This window comes from Papio anubis, chromosome 13 (assembly GCF_008728515.1).
Source record: "Papio anubis isolate 15944 chromosome 13, Panubis1.0, whole genome shotgun sequence".
NCBI classification, from domain to species: Eukaryota; Metazoa; Chordata; class Mammalia; order Primates; family Cercopithecidae; genus Papio; species Papio anubis.
This window is the reverse complement of record NC_044988.1, coordinates 21066275-21087876: the sequence shown is the minus strand read 5'-3', so window position 1 is coordinate 21087876 and position 21602 is coordinate 21066275. Positions and strand designations below refer to the sequence as shown.

General features: G+C 45.3%; 1 protein-coding gene across 2 annotated transcripts in view; it reads left to right on the top strand.

Moving 5' to 3' along the window:
- Positions 1–21602, top strand: part of PCSK5 (proprotein convertase subtilisin/kexin type 5) — a 464397-nt gene that overhangs the window by 425995 nt on the left and 16800 nt on the right. For both annotated transcript variants that reach the window (XM_031654136.1, XM_021927555.2), the window contains 5 exons: positions 2862–3079; positions 4571–4807; positions 9508–9738; positions 13898–14075; positions 19709–19926. In XM_031654136.1, the coding sequence (XP_031509996.1) occupies positions 2862–3079; positions 4571–4807; positions 9508–9738; positions 13898–14075; positions 19709–19926 (1082 nt within the window). The remainder of the gene's footprint in view (positions 1–2861; positions 3080–4570; positions 4808–9507; positions 9739–13897; positions 14076–19708; positions 19927–21602) is intronic.

Sequence of the window (21602 nt, the reverse complement as noted above, 5' to 3'; positions counted from 1 at the left end):
AAGAATCACTTCAACCCAGGAGATGGAGGTTGCAGTGAGTCGAGATCACGCCACTGCACTTCAGCCTGGGGGACAGAGCAAGACCCTGTCTCAAACAAAACAAAACAAAGAAATGTGACTTCTGTTCACCCCTGTCCTATTTCTTCCTGGCACACTCAATATATTTTTGTTTACTGAATGCATACAATAAATAAATGACTGAAAGAATGATTAAACGTATGAGCGCTAATTAATTAAAACATCAAGTGAAAATGCTATGTAGGAGCAGATCCCTCCCGGGCTTGCGATTTTAAAAGGTCTCTGGTAGATTGGGTTATTTGTTGCAGTTCTTCGCCACTCCTTGTATTCATGCCCACTGCCTGCAACTTTGTACCAGCGCCACTAGAGGCGAAATGGACTTCTTTGTCCCTTGACTTTGACTGGGTTATGTGACTTGCTTTGGTCAATGACATGTTAGCAGAAGAAAGGTGCAGGCAAAAAATGTGCCTAATTGAACTTACCCTTCTGCACTTCTGTCACAGCTATGAGAACGTCCACTGGTAGTCCCTGTAGCCAGGGAAAATAGAGAGGTGTGAAGACGTGGACTCAGTGTGCAGCCTGGAGTCAAGCCTGCCAAGCCCAGCCTAGATCTGCTTCCCCCCACACATGAGTGAGAGTAAAGGAGTGTTGTTTTAAGCCACCAAGTTCTGGGTTGGGGTGGTTTGTGACACAGCACTATTATGGCACCACCTCACTAATGGATCATGATAGAAAGCAATTGCAGTAGGTACCCATGGCATCAGAAGTCCATTTTCTCTAAGCCGGCTTCTTGGTTCTTCCTCTTCTGCAAGTTCCAGCTCTTCCCTTCAGCTTTTCCCACCAAAGAAACCTCATCTAAGTTCATGTCCTTTGCAGGGACATGGATGAAGCTGGAAACCTTCATTCTCAGCAAACTAACAGGAACAGAAAACCAAACACTGCGTGTTCTCACTCATAAGTGGGAGTTGAACAATGAGAACACATGGACACGGGGAGGGGAACATCACACACCAGGGCCTGTCAGAGGGTGGGGGGCAAGGGGAGGGAGAGCATTAGGAGAAATACCTAATGTAGGTGACGGGTTGATGGGTGCAGCAAACCACCATGGCATGTGTATACCTATGTAACAAACCTGCACATTCTGTACATGTACCCCAGAACTTACAGTATTTTTTTAAAAAAGAACAAAGGAAACCTCATCTATCCATTCCTCATCTCCCAAATATATTTGAGAAGACTGGGGTTTTATATTTTACTGTGCTCCCCCACCAGTGAGTGATTTCTATAATGGGATAATCATTGGGGTTCTATATATACAGACATAAGATTCTGCCTGGAAGAAGGTCATTTGCACAAACATACTGGTACTCAACTATATTTAGTGCTGTGTGCAAGTGTTCATATGTATGCGCTTGAAAAAAGTCATCAGAGACTGGGTGAGAGCATCCAGTGGTTCCAATCTGACAGGGCATTAACCCTTTTGAGCCTTTTGGAAATATTTTTTAAGTTTGTTAAATGTTTTTAAAATGTATTAATTGAATAAAAAATATTTTCTACTTTAAAGTTAGGCTCTAACAAAAAGAAAGAAAGAATAATGAAAATTAGGGGGTCATATAGAGAAAAGAGAAGATGACTAAACTGCACACAAATTAACAAAATTAACAATGGTTCTTCTCAAACCAATCAAATTCACAAGAATGTGTACCCCAAATATCTGAGACAGGTCTCAGTCAATTTAGAAAGTTTATTTTGCCACAGTTAAGGACACATGCCCACAAGCCAGTGACGTAGCCTCAGGAGGTCCTGATGACATGTGCCCAAGGTGGGCAGGGCACAGCTTGATTTTATACTTTTTAGGGAGACATGAGACATCAATCAATATATGTAAGATGTACATTGTAGCTTCTTTTTTTTTTTTTTTTTTTTTTGAGATAGAGTCTCACTCTGTCACTCAGGCTGGAGTGCAGTGGTGTGATCTTGACTCACATCAACCTGCACCTTCCGGGTTCAAACGATTCTCCGGCCTCAGCCTCCTGAGTAGCTGGGACTACAGGCATGTGCCATCACACCCAGCTAATTTTCATATTTTTAGTAGAGATGGGGTTTTGCCAGGCCAGTCTCAAACTCCTGATCTCAGGTGATCCACCTGCCTCGGCCTCCCAAAGTGCTGGAATTACAGGCGTGAGCCACCCTACCCAACCCATTGTAGCTTTTTAAGATCTTAGTAACTATCTTTTTTTTTTTTTTTTTTTTTTTTTTTTGAGACATAGTCTCGCTGTGTCGCCAGGTTGGAGTCCAATGGCATGATATCGGCTCACGGCAACCTCTGCCTCCCAGGTTCAAATGATTCTCGTGCCTCAGCCTCCCGAGTAGCTGGGACTATAGGTGCGCACCACCACGCCAAGCTAATTTTTGTATTTTTAGTAAAGACAGGATTTCACCATGTTGGCCAGAAAGGTCTTGATTTTCTGACCTCATGATCTGCCTGCCTCGGTCTCCCAAAGTGCTAGGATTACAAGCGTGAGCCACCGCGTCCGGCCAGTAGCTATCTTTTTAAGGAATAGAGTGGGAGGCAGGTTTGCCCTAAGCAGTTCCCAGCTTATTTTTCCGTTTGGCTTAGTAATATCGGGTGGTGATTTATTTTGCTTTCACAAGAATAATGCCTGTCCTTTTCCTTACATTTTTCTGAATGTTCTTTTTCACTTCCTCATAAATCCCGTGGATGCCTCTCAGTTGACAACAGCAGCAGCCCTTTTGTTTTTAGCCCTAATCCTTTTCCCCAGGAAAGAGTCACTTCTCCAGCAGGGCAGCTTCTCCAGTTGCACTCTCTTTTCCTTCCACAGGGGCTCTTACGCAGAAGATGGCGTATGTGAACGTTGTAGCTCTCCTTGCAGAACGTGTGAAGGAAACACCACCAACTGCCATTCTTGTGAAGGAGGCCTCGTCCTGCACCACGGAGTGTGCCAGGAAACCTGCCCCGAGAGGCACGTGGCTGTGGAGGGGGTGTGCAAGCATTGTCCGGAGATGTGTCAGGACTGCATCCATGAGAAAACATGCAAAGGTACCTGGGAGCTTCCCATGGGAGAGCGAGGCTCTGCTGAGCCACCGGGTGGGGGCCGATTATCTGATGGTGGCTGGCAAAGGGCTGTGGGAACCCGTGTCCCTACCATTCCTGAAATGTATGTCTCTGTGCCTGTCATCAGAAAACTCGAGTGTGAGATACACTCAAGTGTCTTTTCATTACGGATGCTGCAAGCTAAGACAAGCAAGAGCCCCTTTTTGCATGATTTCTTACACACACACCCACATGTACACACACAGCAGGTGTGCAAGTGCTATCCTAGGTGCTAGCAATACAGAGAAGAACCCAATGTTCTCATCTTTTTTTAATTTTTCTTGAGATGGAGTTTTGCAAGTCAGACATAAGCTAATGGATTTAGCTTGACCGACCGCTGAGAGGCTGCTGTTATGAGATTAAGGAAGTGCAATGGCGCGATCTCTGCAATCTCTGCGATCTCTGCGATCACTGCAATCTCTGCCTCCCGTGTTTAAGCGATTGTCCTGCCTCAGCCTCCAGAGTAGCTGGGATTACAGGCATGGGCCACCACGCCCGGCTAATTTTGCATATTTAGTAGAGACGCGGTTTCCCCATGTTGGTCAGTCTGGTCTTGAACTCCTGACATTAGGTGATTCACCAGCCTCGGCCTCCCAAAGTGCTGGGATTACAAGCGTGAGCCACCATGCCCACCCGTTCCCATCTTTTTGAACACAAAATCTTATAGACTGATAGTAAGCCACAAAACACAGAGGTAGCTAGAAAACTACAATTGTTAAAAAGGATAAGAAAGAAAAGTTCGGGCAATGATGACTGAGATGACCGCTCTGGCTATGAACAGGTTTTGTTGTTTTTTTCCCTCGGGAATTATCTCCCCAAAAAAAGCTGTTCAGTTTTCTCTCCAGAATAAGACAGACTCATTTAACTGGTGCTGTCCTATCCAAAGTATTCTCTCGGTGTGACCTCAAGTGTTTTCCAGGATTCCCCCCAAAGTAAGAAAATGAACACAAATAAAATAAACCCGCAATGTATTCTTCACACTGATCAATCCTTTATTCATTGTGGTACCTGATCAATGAATGAAAAGTTAACTAATCCAACCATTCCTAAACTGCCTTCTGTATCGAACAGAGTGTGAAGTTCCCGATACAATTTTTTAAATCTGTTAATGCTCTTCAGGGTTTTCAAACAATACCGCCAGCCTCTCAGCCATCCTTGTCTTTTGCAGCGTTGCAATTTTTTGCACCTCCAAAGGGCAGACCATTTCAGTGCGTAAGTCCAGCACCATCTAATATGGTCACCATGTGTGGCCTCCTCCTCCCAAGGCAGGGCTTGTTAGACATCAAGTCTCTGTCTGCCCTGGTAGGATGGGGAAAGGGCTAGGGTACTCTCAGGTCAAATCAACCAAAGTGCTGAGGGAGGAGCTAGCCCACTGTGGACAATGGATTCCTTTCTCCTGTCCCCCGGGGATAACTTGCTGCTTCCTCCTTTCCCCAGAGTGCATGCCTGAGTTCTTCCTGCATGATGATATGTGCCACCAGTCCTGTCCCCGTGGCTTCTACGCAGACTCGCGCCACTGTGTCCCCTGCCATAAAGACTGTCTGGAGTGCAGTGGCCCCAAAGTCGACGACTGCGAGCTCTGTCGTGAGAGTTCCTGGGTCCTCTATGATGGGCTGTGCTTGGAGGAGTGTCCAGCAGGAACCTATTATGAAAAAGAGACTAACGAGTGCAGAGGTAAAGACTTCTGGGATTCAAAGTAGGCTCCGGGGTTTGCAGTTCCAGTTCCAGCCCCAGCCCCAGAGCTGTCATCTTTTTTTTTTTTTTTTTTTGAGACAAGGTCTCCCTCTGTCTCCCAGGCTCGAGTTCAGTGGCATGAACATGGCTCACTGAAGCCTCTGCCTCCTGGGCTCAAGTGATCCTCCCATTTCGCCTCCAGAGTTGCTGGGAACATAGAGACGAGGTCTCAGAATGTTGCCCAGGCTAGTCTTGAACTCCTGGTTTCAAGCAATCCTCTGCCTTGGCCTCCCAAAGTGCTGGGATGACAGGTGTGAGCCACCATGTCCAGCCTGTCTCATCCTCTCACTTACCCTCTTACCCTCTCACTCAAGGAGGCATATTTTGAATCGGTTGTAAATAATTTTTAGATGAATCGCTCATAAGCTTTGTACAGGTAACTTTTATTAGTGACAAATCACATGGACCTTCCTCACAATAGTGGCTATGAACTGCTGGTCAAAAACAGTTCTCATATAAAGATTTACAGCAGAGAGAAGGAGCCCTCAAATGTCACCCGAGACTTTTCTTGAAATGTTAAGCCATTAAAAGTTTATAGCACAAGCAAAAAAAACTTTCTTGGTGCCTCTTGTCTCCCTTCATGGGTGATTTTTTTTTTTTTTTTTTTTTTTTTTTTTTTTTGAGACAGAGTCTCACTCTGTCGGCTGGAATGCAGTGGCACGATCTCGGCTCACTACAATCTCTGCCTCCTGGGTTCAAGCGATTTGCCTGCCTCAGGCTCCTAAATAACTAGGACTACAGGCATGCGCTATCATACCCTGCTAATGTTTGTATTTTTAGTAGAGACAGGGTTTCACCATGTTAGCCAGGCTGGTCTCAACCTCCTGACCTCAAGTGATCCTCCTGCCTCGCCCTTCCAAAGTGCTGGGATTACAAGCATGAGCCACAGCACTAGGCCCATGTTTTGTTGTTGTTGTTGTTGAGATGGAGTCTCACTCTGTTGCCCAGGCTGGAGTGCAGTGGCATGATCTCAGCTCACTGCAGCTTCCACCTCCCGGGTTCAAGTGGTTCTCCTGCCTCAGCCTCCTGAGTAGCTAGGATTACAGGCACCTGCCACCACACCCAGCTAATTTTTGTATTTTTAGTAGAGACAGGGTTTCACCATGTTGGCCAGGCTGGTCTCGAATGCCTAACCTCACCCCGGCCTCCCAAAGTGCTGGGATTACAGGCATGTGCCACCGCGCCCAGCCTCCCTTCGTGGTTTGCTCCCTGGAAGCTCCCCACCTTCCTCTTCATCTTTCAATTCCTGCTCCAAGGTCCCCATTTCCACTCCCACTCAGTCCCTACATGTTCAAGAAAGGCTCTGCTATTATTTATACCTCCTTATGTTTTAGCTCGGCATGAATAATTTGCCTCTTATTCATTATCAAGGAACAGAAAAATAAAATAAGTGATGCACTCTAGAATTCTCTAGCAAGTGAGAGAAATGTTGTGGGCCAGGGGGCTTTTCTAGAGCCCCAGAATTCACTCCGATGAGGCAGCCTGCGGTCCTTCACCCCCACTATGTTGCCCCCAAGCAAACACGAGATAGATGTCCAGAGGCAGTTCCCCTAACAACCGTGAGAGTCTGAGAATGACCTTCCACTGAGAAACCCTGGGACACCCACGCCCTAGGACATACTCAGGGGAAGGTTTTTGGTAGGACAGGAAGATGTGTCTCCGTCCTGAAGGCTTTCTGCTCCAGCCTTGTGATATGGATATGCCTTTTTGTGTGTTTTATATAAAGCACTATTTAGTGTTAATGTCCTACCTGCCCATATGCGAAAAAGCATGGATGTCCAGGCTGTGCCCGCAGGCAGAAGAGGCGGGCGTTCATGTAGGAGGCAGGCTGTGGAGCTGGGGACGGCTTCTGGGAGGTGGGAGACTCAGCCGCAGGCCTTCAGCGCCATCTTGCCTGTGCGAAGGCAGGAACTGAGGTTCAACTTCTGGCCTTTCTCTGGTGTTGAATAATGAAAGTAATTTACCATACAGAGAGTTTTACAGGTCTCAGAGCATGTTTTCTTAATTTATCTGATTTAATATCTCCTTGAGAAAGGACCCTGGCTGCCCATTAGAATCACCTGGGCAGCTCTAACAACCACAGATGCCTGCACCCAACATTGTAATTCCTTCTCCCACCGCCAGTAATTCTGATGCTTAGTGTGGGTTGAGAGCCAATGAGGTATATGGCAATTTTCTCCATTTTTCTGAGAAGCACATAGATGCTTTGAGAAGGTAAGCACCTGGTGAGGACAGAGTTGAAAACTCACTTGAGGCGTCTCCCTACAATGCCATTGAACTTTCTTTTTCTTTTTCTTTTTTCTTTTTTTTTTTTTTTTTGAGATGGAGTTTCGCTCTAGTTGCCCAAGCTGGAGTGCAATGGTACGATCTCAACTCACCGCAACCTCTGCCTCCCTGGTTCAAGCGATTCTCCTGCCTCAGACTCCCGAGTAGCTGGATTTACAGGCATGTGCCACCATGCCCAGCTAATTTTGTATTTTTAGTAGAGATGGGGTTTCTCCATGTTAGTCAGGGTGGTCTCGAACTCCCGACCTTAGGTGATCCACCCGCCTCGGCCTCCCAAAGTGGTGGGATTACAGGTGTGAGCCACCGCACCCGGCCGCCATTGCACTTTCTACCAGACCAAAGGGATGGGAAGGAATGTAGTATTGGAAGGAACACAGTGACAACCTGACTTTCCAGAGAGATAACACAAAGAACCCATCTGAAAATTAAGATTCAGGGAAATGTAGAGAAGCATTTAGAATGGAGCAATCTCAGCTGGGCACGGTGGCTCGCATCTGTCATCTCTTTGGGAGGCCAAGGCGGGAGGAATCTGAGACCAGCCTGGGCAACATAGCAAGACCCTATTTCTAAAACAAAAATAATAATACAAAAATTAGCCAGATGTGGTGGTGTGTGCCTGTAGTCCCAGCTACTCGAGAGGCTGAGATGGGGACATCACTTTAGCCTGGGAGGTCAATGTTTCAGTGAGCCATGATCACATCACTGCACTCTAGCCTGGGTGACGGAGCAAGAACCTATAGGGAAAAAAAAAAAAAATCTGTAAGCGGGATCTTCTCTAAGAAACACAAGGACTTTAGATCCATTCCAATCACGCAGATTATCCCCTAATAGATAGTACAGACACCTCCAAAAGTCCCATACCTTTCCTGAGGCACTGGGGCAGAAGCAGGCAGGCAGTTGCTGAGGTCCTGGGCTCAACTCCTGATACTACTTAGCGTGAGTGACTTAGCATCTCCAGCCTCAATTTCCTGATTTAGATAAAATGAGAGGATAATATAAGCAATAATAATACCATGCACGTATCCACCCAGGGAATGCTTACAGGAGGGCCCGCTATGTGCCGTGTGCTCTTTCAGGCCTGGGGAACAGCAGGGAGTGAGACAGAGTCCCTGCCCTCATGGAGCTCACATTCTATTAGGGAAGACAGGTACTAAAGACCATAAGCCAAGAGCAAAAGTAAGGCAGAGGGGCAGGACAGGAAGATAGGTAAGATGGAGATAAAACTTGAGAGATGTCTTAGATTTCATTGAGAAAGGGAGGAAGCAAACCATGCATGCATCTGGGAGAAGAGAATTCTAGGCAGAGAGAACAGCAACTACTAAATCCCAGAGATGGTCGGCCTGGTGCAGTGGCTCATGCCTGTAATCCCAGCCCTTTGGGAGGCCAAGGCAGAAAAATCACTTGAGGCCAGGAGTTCAAGACCAGCCTAGGCAGTAAAGTGAAGGCCCATCTCTTTTTTTTTTTTTTTTTTCCTGAGACAGGGTCTTGCTCTGTCACCCAGGCTGGAGTGCAGTGGTGCGATCACAGCTCACTTCAGCCTTGACCTCCTGGGTTCAGGAGATCCTTCCACCTTAGCCTCCTGAGTAGCTGGGACTACAGGGGCCCGCCACCATGCCCGGCTAATTTTTGTGTTTTTTCTAGAGACAGTGTTTTGCCATGTTGCTGAGGCTGGTCTTGAACTCCTGAGCTCAAGCAATCCACCCATCTTGGCCTCCCAAAGTGCCAGGATTACAGGCGTAAGCCACTGCACCCAGCCCCCATCTCTATTTAAATACAGAAAAAGAAAACCTAGAGGTGGAAGAGAATTGTCATTTTCTTTTTCTAACAAATAATTATGGATTCCTGTTACATGCCAGGCTCTCTCATAGGCACTATGTATTCAAAAATAAATGCAAAAGGGACCTTCATTTGTCAACAGACAATTAAATACATTCCAACAATTGCTGTATTGGCGGTAAGTTCAAGGTACTCCGGAGGTGACTGGAGGACCATAACAGTAGATGTGATGGTGGAAAATTCGGTGCTGTTACAGAATGGCTTGTTATTATTTTGTTGCAGTTTGGGTAATTATAGTGAGCCTTACTAATATTTCTGAGGTGGCTGTTGCAGGAAGGCACTCCCTGGATACAACAGAAAATAAAATAATACTTGTCTCTCATTTTGCAAAAGAATGGTCCACCCCAGAGCTCAAGGGCTGTACCCAACTCATGGTCCCACGCCCTCGGCCCAGAGCTCTGGAAATCTCCGGAAGAAATGTGGAAGGAATGTGAACACCCTTTCCCAGGGGAAGCCCATTCCCCCGAAGGCCATCCTGGCTCTTACTCACTCTGTCTGTTGCCCCTCCATGCCCACAGATTGTCACAAGTCCTGCTTGACCTGCTCATCGTCTGGGACCTGCACTGCCTGTCAGAAAGGCCTGAGGATGAACCCTCATGGGAGCTGCCTGGCCAACAAGAAATGTGGCCCCTCCGAGTACTGGGATGAGGATGCTCCCGGGTGCAAGCCCTGCCACACTAAGTGCTTCCACTGCACGGGGCCGGCGGAAGACCAGTGTCAAACATGCCCCAGCGTCAGCCTTCTTCTCAGTGAGTTACTTCTCCTCCGAGGAGGGCTTTGTGTTTCCCTCCCTCTGGGAAACTGCCTTGCACACTGCCTTGTTTGGTAGATACTGGATTCTTTCTTTTTGATTTTTTGCTTTGTGTTTGGGAAATGTTCCAACCTACAGAAAAGATGCAAGAGTAAGAACTGTACAAAGAACAGCACACGGATGTGCTTCATCCAGTTCGCAAATTGCTCATCTTCTACCCCATTTGCTTTATCATTTGTTTGTGGGCTTTCTCCCTTTCTCGCTCGTTCTCTCTCTCTCACTCTCTCAATGTATACATGTACATCATTCCCAATATATATTTTTCGAAGCCATTTGAAGGCATACATCATGGCCCCTTTCCCATAAATATTTCCTCAGATTAGTGATAGTTTCTTACATAACCACAGGATAGTTATCAACTCTAATAAATTGTACCTTCATACGATACTTTAATGTACTATCCACATTAAAATTTTCTCAGTGCCCCTTTAGGATTCAGTCTGAGTCCATTGTTTCATGTAGCTTCCATGTCCCATTTTGTTTGTTTGTTTGTTGTTTATTGGGAAGGAGTCTCACTCTGTTGCTCAGAGTGGAGTGCAGTGGTATGATCTTGGCTCACTGCAACCTCTGACTCCTGGGTTCAAGCAATTCTCATGCCTCAGTCTCCTGAGTAGCTGGGATCACAAGTGGGCACCACCACGCCTGGCTTTTTTTTTTCCCCCCATATTTTTGGTAGAGATGGGGCTTCACCATGTTGGCCAGACTGGTCTTGAACTCCTGGCCTCAAGCAGTCTGCACTCCTCAGCCTCCCAAAGTGCTGGGATTACAGGTGTGAGCCACCACGCCCAGCCACATTTTTGTTTGTTTGTTTTTGTTTTTTGTTTTAAGAGACAAGGTGGCCAGGCGCAGTACCCAGGCTGCTAGAGTGCAGCGGCATGATCATGGCTCACTGCAGCCTTGAACTCCTGGGCTCAAGAGATCCTCCTGCACTTTGGGAGGCCAAGGCGGGCAGATCACGAGGTCAGGAGATCAAGACCATCCTGGGTAACACAGTGAAACCCCGTCTCTACTAAAAAAAAATACAAAAAATTTAGCTGGGCGTGATAGTCCCAGCCACTCGGGAGGCTGAGGCAGGAGAATGGTGTGAACCTGGGAGGCAGAGCTTGCACTGAGCCAAGATTGCGCCACTGCACTCAGCCTAGGCGACAGAGCAAGACTCCGTTTCAAAAAAAAAAAAAAAAAAAAAAACAAAACAGAGATCCTCCTGCCTCAGTCTCCCAAGTAGGTGGGATGGGATCACAGACATGAGCCGCCATATCTGGTCCTTCCATGTCATGTCCAGCTAATTTTTTTTTTTTTTCGTTTTAGAGACAAGGGTCTCACTGTGTTCCCCAAGCTGGTCTCGAATTCCTGGGCTCTAGCTATTCTCCTGCCTCAACCTCCCAAAGTGCTGGGATTACAGGCATGAACCACTATGCCAGGCCCTTCCATGTCCCTTTAGCCTCCTTTAATCTGGAATGTTTCCACAGACTTTCTTTTTCTTTTACAATATCAACGCTTTAGAAATATACAGTCTTGGCCAGGTGCAGTGGCTCACACCTGTAATCCCAGCACTTTGGGAGGCCAAGGCAGGCAGATCATGAGGTCAGGAGTTCAAGACCAGCCTGACCAACATGGTGAAACCCTGTCTCTAAAAATACAAAATTTAGCTGGGTGTGGTGGCGGGCACCTGTAGTCCCAGCTACTCAGGAGGCTAAGGCAGGAGAATCGCTTGAACCCGGGAGGCAGAGGTTGCAGTGAGCCGAGATCACGCCACTACACTCCAGCCTGGGTGACAAAGCAAGACTCCATCTCAAAAAAAAAAAAAAAAAGAGAAAAGAAAAATACAGTCTTCATTTTTCCTTTTGGGTGAGTGTGAAGTTGTCCGTGCTGAGTTGCAGTGTGCATGCTCGGCCAGCATACTTCAGAAGTGATGTTGTATCTTCCAAGAGTCACATCTGGAGAAACGTGATCTCCACCTGCCTCTCCTCGGTGATATTAATGTTGATCACCTGGCCAAGATGTTCAGTTTCTCTACTGCATAATTACTATTTATTCCCTTGTAACTAATAAATAGCCTGTGGAGTTACACTTCAAGAACATGTAGATATTCACCTCCTCGTCAAAATTTCCCCTCCATTTAGCATGGTTGATTAAGAAATCTTGAGGAAAATGTGGCACAGGTCAACGTAGGCCACGTCCCACAGATCCAGTTTGAAGGTTATTGCTAATATGAAGTAATGTCCTCAGGTTTCCAGGGATACTGTGACTAGGCTTAAAACAAGCATAGGAGAACGAAAATGAAACAAAACTGAACTAAAAAAGAAGCCATAGGAGACAGAAGGGAGACATGAATATGGTGAAGACCGGGAAGTATGAGCACTTTTCTCCCCCACCAGGAGAGTAGACCTGAGAAGCATGAAACTCCAAATAGATACCTGTGGTGGGCTGGGCGCAGTGGCTCACGCCTGTAATCCCAGCACTTTGGGAGGTCAAGGCAGGAGGATTGCTTGAGTCCAGGAGTTCAAGGCCAGTCTACGCAACATAGTGAGACTTCATCTCTACAAAAAAATGGAAAATAAAAATAAAAATTTTAAATTTTAAAAGTTTAAACATTAATAAAAGAAAAATGTTTTAAAGACATGTGCGGCAAGTTTCTCCTCTTCATATTGAGGGAGGACACCATCCCCCTGCTAAGACACAGGGAGGCCTATTCTCAATACCATTCCTGATCCCTTCACAATAGAAAACACTCAGAGAAACCATTCTTCTCTATCCATCTACCTTAGCTCCTGGCCCACAAATCTCTGTGACTCTCCTTCCCAGCAGCTGCTACTTCATAAAAGCATTCCCTCCAGGCACGTCTTCCACGTAATCCCATGGGAAGATTCCCAAAACCTTCTTTTCTACTTACCTCCAATCTAGAGTGCCACCAGTAATCATCTCAGATGCCTTCATACAGAGAAGACACCTTGCCTCCACAAGGTGGCCTTCCCCTCATCCGAGGCTGCAGATTAGACTAGAGCTGAGGCTTCAGCGCTGGTGTAGGACACAGAGGTGTAGTCCCCTTGGGGGTGGGTGCAGATTTGCTCAGCCTGGTCTCCTCACATTCTCTCCACCCTGTCCCACACCACCACACCACCAAGGTCAGGCTATTTATAAATTAGATACTTTTTTTGGACATTAGGCTAGACTGAATAATGGCCCCCCTGAAGATGTCACATCCTAATCCCCAGATCCTGTAAACGTATTACTCTATTTGGTAAAAGGGACTTTGGGGCTGTGATTTAATTAAGGATCTCAGCGTAGAGAGATTATCCTGCATTATCCACGTAGACCCAATGCCATCACAAGGGTCTGATAAGAGAGATGCCGGGGGGTCAGAGTCAGTAGTAGAAGGTGATGTGATCAGAAGCAGAGGGACAGAGAGAAGCTACTGCACTGCTGCCTTTGAAGACGGAGGAAGGGGCCATGAGCCAAGGCATGCAGGTGAACTTTAGCAGGTGGAAAAGGAAAGGAAACAGATTCCCTCCTAGAGCCTCTAAAAGGAACAGAGCCCTGTGGATCTATTTTGGACTTCTGACCTCCAGAACGGTATAATAATAAATTATTATTTCAAGCCCCCAAGTTGGGGATACTTGGTAAAAACAGCAATAAGAGACTAATACAGAGATGTTTTTTCTTTAGGAAGCTAGGGCTTCCCCCTAGTTAACCAGATACATGAGCTGGACTATGAGTCATTGCCAACATCCACAGTCGCCGGACCATAGTTTCTATTCTACCCACCACGGCTAATCCACTGAGAGATTTGGGTGGGACACAGATGAGATTTGGATCTCTGATGAGATGAGATGGGATCACTGATGAGATATGGGTGGGACACAGAGCAAAACCACATCAGTGACTTCTGTTTTCCTTGTATTCCTCGTGGCCTTAGGGTAATTCTGTTTCTTAGACACTCATCTTAGTTCCCAAACATATCCGTCAGCTCACAGGGACATCATCCCATTCTTCCTGCTGCCCTCTCCTCCCTCCCACCATGGTACACAGGAGGGAGAACACAGGGGAGACATGTGTCATGCTCAATGTCCAAAGAGACATTTTTCCTCCCATGACAGACACAACCTGTGTGAAGGACTGCCCAGAGGGCTATTATGCTGATAAGGACAGCCACCAGTGTGCCCGCTGCCACAGCTCTTGCAGGACATGTGAAGGGAGACACAGCAGGCAGTGCCACTCCTGCCGACCAGGCTGGTTCCAGCTGGGAAAAGAGTGCCTGCTCCAGTGCAGGGAAGGGTAAGTGCTCAATACATTTCCCCCTCGCCCCATGTAATTCCACAGTCACACCAGATATCAACCCATTTTACAAAGGAGGAAACTAAGATTCAGAACACTTATAAAACCAGGTTGAAGTCTCAGTGCTAGTAAGGAGCAAAGATGAACCAATTCACAATAACAGAAGAGAAACAGGAGAGGCTGTTACTCTTGTGATCCCATGAGTTATCACAAAGGGTCAGATTGTCAAGCCAGACTCACCTGAGCAATTGATCTTCCTCAGCAACAGTCCTCACTGATGATTCAAAGCATATTGGCAGCTGGGCACTGTGGCTCATGTCTGTAATCCCAACGACATGGGAGGTTGAGGCTGGAGGATCACTTAAGGCAAGGAGTTTGAACCAGCCTGGGCAACACAGTGAGACCCCGTCTGTAAAATATTAAGATAAGATTAGCTGGGCGTGGTGCCATGAGGCTATAGTCCCAGCTTCTATGGAAGCTGAGGCGGGGCATGATCACTTGAGCCCAGGAGTTGGAGGCTGCAGTAAGCTATGATTGCCCCACGGCACTCCAGTCTCAGTGACAGAGCAAGACCTTGTTTCTAAAAATTAAAACAATTTGGCAAAGGGTCTCAGTAATCACAAGGCAGAAGCAAAGCATCCTTTCCTCAGAGAAGCCCAAGACCATTAATGGAGGTTCTATTTCTTCGGCTTCAGGACTTGTTCTGATTCAGATTTAAAATTCAGGGTCTCACGTTCTCCCAACCTGCTTATGTGAGGAGAGCAGTGCATGCGGAACATTGATTTACAAAGGAAATAGCTCCATTAACATCTCCATTTATTCCCCATTAATTCCCCAGCCTGTCATGTCCCCCATAAATCCACAAATTACAGGTCTTGTTATCATAAACAACCTAGACACACACTTGATGTATCCCTCTAAAAGCATTTCACGGATAAGGACTCTATTATTTTTCTGCCAGGAAGAACTGTTAGTGTTATCCAAAGGTCTGATTGCCAGGATATCCTTTTTTTCCCCCGGGCATCCCCAGTAAAGAGTAAAAGATTGATGATAGGCCTGTTGCTGACTCTTTCTACCCAATCAATAACCTAGAGCACTGGGAGTTTCCAGACACAAATCAAGGGCTGTGACCTTAGACCTTCCTCAAATGCTTTCACCCAAATTGACACGTCTCTTCAGTCCTATAGCAGTTACTGCTTGTTTCATTCATTTTAGTGCTATATGCTGCCTTGCATTTTGATTTATCTCATTCATTCACTTATTTATTTAACACGTCTCATGACGAGCACTTTTTATATATAAATAAGATGAGTAAGAGAAAGACTGACCATGTTAGTTTGTTTTCACGCGGCTGATAAAGACATACCCAAGACCAGGCAATTTACAAACGGAAGAGGTTTAATTCAACTTACAGTTCCACGTGGATGGGGAGGCCTCACAATCATGGCGGAAGGCAAGTAGGAGCAAGTCACATCTTATGTGGATAGCAGCAGTCAAAGAGAGAGAATGAGAGCCAGGTGAAACTGGTTTCTCCTTATCAAACTATCAGATCTCGTAAGACTTATTCACAACCACAATAACAGCATGCGGGAAACCGCCCCCACAATCCAGCCATCTCCCACTGGGTCCCTCCCACAACACGTGGGAATTATGGGAGTACAATTCAAGATGAGATTTGGACACAGAGCCAAACCATATCACTGACTTTAAGAGTTTATTCTTATTTTTATATGCCTCTTCCCAAGAAAATCATAAACTCATGGAAGAAAAACACTTCTTATGTCTTACATCTGCTTCTACAACACTCAGCACAGAGCCACACATTAGCAGCTCTTGAAAAACACCAGCCAGGCCGGGCATGGTGGCTCACGCCTATAATCCCAGCACTTTGGGAGGCCAAGGTGGGCAGATCACAAGGTTAGGAGTTCAAGACCAGCCTGGCCAACAGGGTGAAACCCCATCTCTACTAAAAATACAAAAACTAGCCAGGCATGGTGGCATGTGCCTGTAATCCCAGCTACTTGGGTGGCTGAGGCAGGAGAATTGCTTGAACCCAGGAGGAGGAGGTTGCAGTGAGCCAAGATCATACCACTGCACTCAAGCCTGGGTGACAGAGCAAGACTCTGTCTCAGAAAGAAAAATACCAGCCATATAGATCAAGGAAGAAAGGGCCCTGCCAGATTAAGAACAGAGATGGATGGACAGGCATGGTGGCTCATGCCTGTAATTCCAGCACTTTCCGGGGCTGAGGTGGGCAGATCACTTGAGGCCAGGAGTTCAAGACCAGCCTTGCCAACATGATGAGACCCTGTCTCTACTAACCATACAAAAATTAGCAGGGTGTGTTGGCAGGCGCCTGTGATCCCAGCTACTCGGGAATCTGAGGCATGAGAATTGTTTAAACCTGGAGGCAAAGGTTTCAGTGAGCCAAGATCGTACCACTGCACTCCAGCCTGGGCAAGAGAAAAAGACTCTGTCAAAAAAAAAAAAAAAAAAAAAAAAAACAGGGATGAAGCTACCTGGCTTAGCCCTTCTGCATCACCCTAGTAAGTGTCTGAAAAGATCTGGAGCCCATCTTCCTCAAATCAAGTCAGTAAATACTCTCAAGCACAAAAAGGGTGCTTAATCATCCTGTCATCTAGGTAGAATGCAGACCATGGAATTAAGAAGACAGTTGTTCCATGGTGTGTGAACCCAGGGCTGGTGAGGGGAGGCACAGGTTGCCACAGATCCCTTTAATAAAGAAGAAATTGAATATTCATGAGGTATAAGAGGCGAACTCTTCCTTTAGTAAAATCAGTGTTCCACATGCTTGGCATAAGCCTCGTATGTTAAATCTCTGCCTTGGAAAAGTAGATACATACTTCTCTGCACCCTATCCCAACCCACATAATTATTTTGGTGTTTAACTCAGAGAAGTTTCTTTAAAGCCTAGGTTACTGCTTATGCTTATGCTCCTCGAAGCTGGGAAACTGATGAGTCCTCAAAGCAAGCAGTGGTGTTGTACTCTTTTAATCTGGTCCAATAAACTCTTTGTTGTCTCTTTTAGCATTCCTCCTTGATAATTTAAAAAACCTACTTAAAATTGATAAGCTTTCTTTCCCACAGTTCCTACTGATGATTTTCATCTTTATAACAATCTACAATAAAAACATTAGGTAAAAAAAAACTTTTGTATGCTGCTTAAGAGTTACAAAGTATTTCCACTCACAATGTATCTTTACATTATGATTTGATTCTACAACAATCTCATGAGGTTGCTATTAGTCTCTCCATTTTACAGATGAAGAAACTGAGGCTCAGAGGGGTTAAGTGACTTGCCTAAAGTCATGGAGCTACTAATACATGGCGGAGCCAGGAGTAAAAATTCAATCTTCTGACTCTAATCCTGTGTATTCCCTCTGCTCTGTGTACATTTCACTTTTCTCTGATGGTTTCTTTTCTTGAGTCTTATGTGGGCTTTGTCAGCCATTCAGCTCATCATCGCTTTGTCTCTCAGATACCTCAGTCTTACAGATTGACACATAGTAGTCATTGTTCTTCACATAACTGCAGAAAGCGAAGCAGGTCTCCAGTTACCACAAGCCGGGCCACTGAGGTTCCAATGTGCTCCCTCAGATCAGTGACGGGTGGCTAAATAGAGCAAGGCTCAGCATAACCTAGGCATGGTGTGAGTTCTCAGCAAGTTCACGGAGCTGAATCAGTCTACAAAAAAAGCCTATTGGGACCTGTAGTGTTGCACCAGAGAAAACAAAGATGAACCTTTAGGTTTCTAGGATAGGTTTAGTGGTGCTGATGTCTAGAGATACAGAGATGAATCAGATGACCTTTAGAAGCTCATCCTTAGCAAGAGGATGAGCTTGTTACCCTCTTATGTCTTGCTTGCAAACCTTTGTTTACCTTCAATTAATGAACTATTTTGTTACAGCGTTTAACAGTTAAGCTCAAATCATATTGTCCCACTTCACTAACTGACTTTAAGCAAGTTGTCTAAATTCTCTAAGCCTCAATGTTTACTTCTGTAAAATAAGGATAATAATACCTAAATCATAAGATTTGCTATGAGGATAAATCATACAATTTATAATTATCACTAATGTACATTCATTATTTATAAAGTGCCCATCATGGTCCCCACCCCTTTCTCAGTAACCGCATGTTTAATTGTAGGTACTAACATTAGCCCCATCTTATAGATGAGAAACCTGAGGCACAGAGATGTTGAGTGACTGGCCCAAGGTCACACAGCTTGTAAGTGGTTATGGCTGGGATTTAAAACTGTAGTCTTGTTCCCTAGGGCAAATGGTAACTTCCACACTCTAGGGTCTCATTTGCAGGTTCAACAAGGTGAAATAATGTTTATGAAGTCCCTGGAATACTATCAGGCATATTAGTAGAAACGTAATGAATAGTGGTTATAGTTATTATATTTAACCTCCAAAAATCTTTTCAAACAAGGTTATATCTGTTATGTAAATGTCAATATCACACTTGTCACCTCCTATTTCAAAATCTGTTTTTTAATTGACAAATTAGAAGAATAATTCAGAGGTACATTTATTTTATTTATGTTATCTTTTATTTTATTTTATTTATGACAGTCTCACTCTGTCACCCAGACTAGAGTGCAGTGGTGTGCTCTCAGCTCACTTTCCTGTGTTCAAATGATTCTCATGCGTCAGCCACCCAAGTAGCTGGGACTACACACCACATCTGGCTATTTTTGTTTGTTTGTTTGTATTTGTAGTAGAGATGAGGTTTCACCATGTTGATTCACCAGGCTGGTCTCGAACTCCTAACCTCAAGCCATCCTCTCATCTTGGCCTCCCAAAGTGCTGGGATTACAGGTGTGAGCCACTGTGCCTGGCCAGATGGATCTCTTTTTTTGAGATGGAGTCTCACATTATCGCCTAGGCTGGAGTACAGTGGCATGATCTCAGTTCACTGCAACCTCCACCTCCCAGGTTCAAATGATTCTCCTGCATCAACCTCCCAAGTAGCTGGGATTACAGGCACATGCTACCACATCTGGATAATTTTTGTATTTTTAGTAGAGACAGGGTTTCACCATATTGGCCAGGCTGGTCTCAAACTTCTGACCTCAAGTGATCCAACCATGTTGGCCTCCCAAAGTGCTATAATTACAGGTGTGAGCCACTGCACCCAGCCTGGATGGATTTTTTAAATGTACCTCTGAATGGCCAGGCCAACATAGTGAGACACTCATCACTATTTAAAAAAAAAAAAAATTTTTTTTAATCCTTCCATTCTCTGATGCCAGCCATTAACCACAACTTAAAGCATGAATTTGGAGAGGCACATGGTAGAAAAAGGCAATGGTAGCTAGCAACAATGGAGATGCTACTAGGTGTGATAAGCACTAGGTCTTTTCATATGTGTTAGTTACCCAGTTTAACTTTCACAAATAATAGGGGAGGGATTGGCCCAATTTACAGGTAAGAACACTGGGAATCATTGGATTCATTAGTGTTATTAGCAATGAATCTAATGAGTAAGGTAAAGAGGCTAAAGTCACTCAGCTTGTAAATGAAACCTGACTACCACGTTTTTCCACTGCACCCAATTTACGATCTAAGCTTGGTATTCCATCGTTTCTTCTCCCTCGGTTTCAGGTATTACGCAGACAACTCCACTGGCCGGTGTGAGAGGTGCCACAGGATCTGCAAGGGGTGCCGGGGCCCACGGCCCACAGACTGCCTGTCTTGCGAGAGATTTTTCTTTCTGCTCCGCTCCAAAGGAGAGTGTCATCCCTCCTGCCCAGACCATTACTATGTAGAGCAAAGCACACAGACCTGTGAGAGATGCCATCCGACTTGTGATCAATGCAAAGGTGAGAGTCTGTCATTTTGCATGTGTGCGTAGAAAAATGAAAAGGTTTTCTTCCTTCTTTGCCCCTTTCTCTCTTCTCACCACTTGGGAGATTCCTCTTGCTTCCCCACCTCGTGTATGATCCTCTCCAGCATCAGCGCCCTCTGTTTGCTCTTAACTTCTGCCTCTTCCCTCTAACCTGGGCTGTTCCTGCCCATCCCCCATCCTTCAAGGCCCAGAGACAGGTATCATCTCCTTGAGGAAGCACTGTTCGTCCACTCGTCATTTTCCTATTCTACCTGATGAATCTGTCTGGGGGGATTTGTTTATTTTCGTTGCTTGCACTATTCCCTGAGACTTCTGCCTCAAATTCTCGTAAGTTCCATACCTCTTTTACAGAAACTTGGTTGTCTGTCCAAGAGATCATTACGGCTCACCATCTACCCACGAGCCCAGGCTGATACTTTGAAGTTCTCCTCGACTCTTCTTCCCTTGTCACCTGCCCAACCCACCCACCTCCAACAAAGCTAAACTTCAAGATCTGTTGATTCTCTTTCCCAAATAGTTATCTAATGAGATCTTTTTCCACTCTCACTACCCTCATCTTCCATTTTTAGTATCTAGTATCACACCTTTTGAAGCAGCCAGCAGGTCACCCCAACTCTGAATCTTGCCCCCACACCAGGTCATCTGGTATACTAATGCCAGAGTGAGTGCCCTAAAAGTCAAATTTCTCATTTTTCTCTACACCTTGCCATAAATATGTGATCACCATGAACGCTTCTCAATATTTAAGAAAGAAATACTTCTATATTTTAATTGTTAAAACTTTCTACAAAAAATATTATTAGCTGGTAGGATACATACCTGTGCTTTTCAAAATTATCTTGGCTATGCTTAGTTCTTTTACGTAAATACGTAATCAGTCAAGTTTCATTTTTTGAAAATCTTTCATTTTTAAAAAGTATTTTGATATTGAGTGGCATTGCATTGAATTTATTTTGGAGAAAACCCCATCTTTACAATCCTGAGTTATATTTATGAATGTGGTATATCTCTCCATTCTATGCATTTACTTATTACACTTCAGTAAAGTTTTAATAAGTGTTTTTTTGTTTGTTTGTTTGTTTGTTTTTTGAGATGGAGTATCGCTCTGTCGCCCAGGCTGGAGTGCAGTGGCATGATCTCAGCTCACTGCAACCTCTGCCTCCCAGGATCAAGCGATTCTCCTGCCTCAGCCTCCTGAGTAGCTGGGATTACAGACTCACACCACCATGCCTGGCTAATTTTTGTATTTTTAGTAGAGACGGGGTTTCACTATGTTGGTCAGACTGGTCTCGAATTCCTGACATCATGATCCGCCCGCCTTGACCTCCCAAAGTGCTGGGATTACAGGTGTGAGCCACGGCACCTGGCCAATAAATGTTTTTATATTTAAAAGGTGATTCAGATTTTCCCAGCAGTTCCCTTAACTTATGCCTTAAGGACTCTTCTTCCATATATTCTAGAAGCTAGAACTACCCAGAACCACTCAGCAGCCACCAAATGTGCCAGGCTCTTTCATGCCTTTATTGACTCAATGCTCTAGGGAACCCTCTATTAAAGATTCAGCTTGAGTATCATCTCGTCTCCTCCGTGGAGCTTTTGTTAGTCCTCCCAGGAGTATTCTTCCTCCTTCTTAATTCTGTAATACACTGC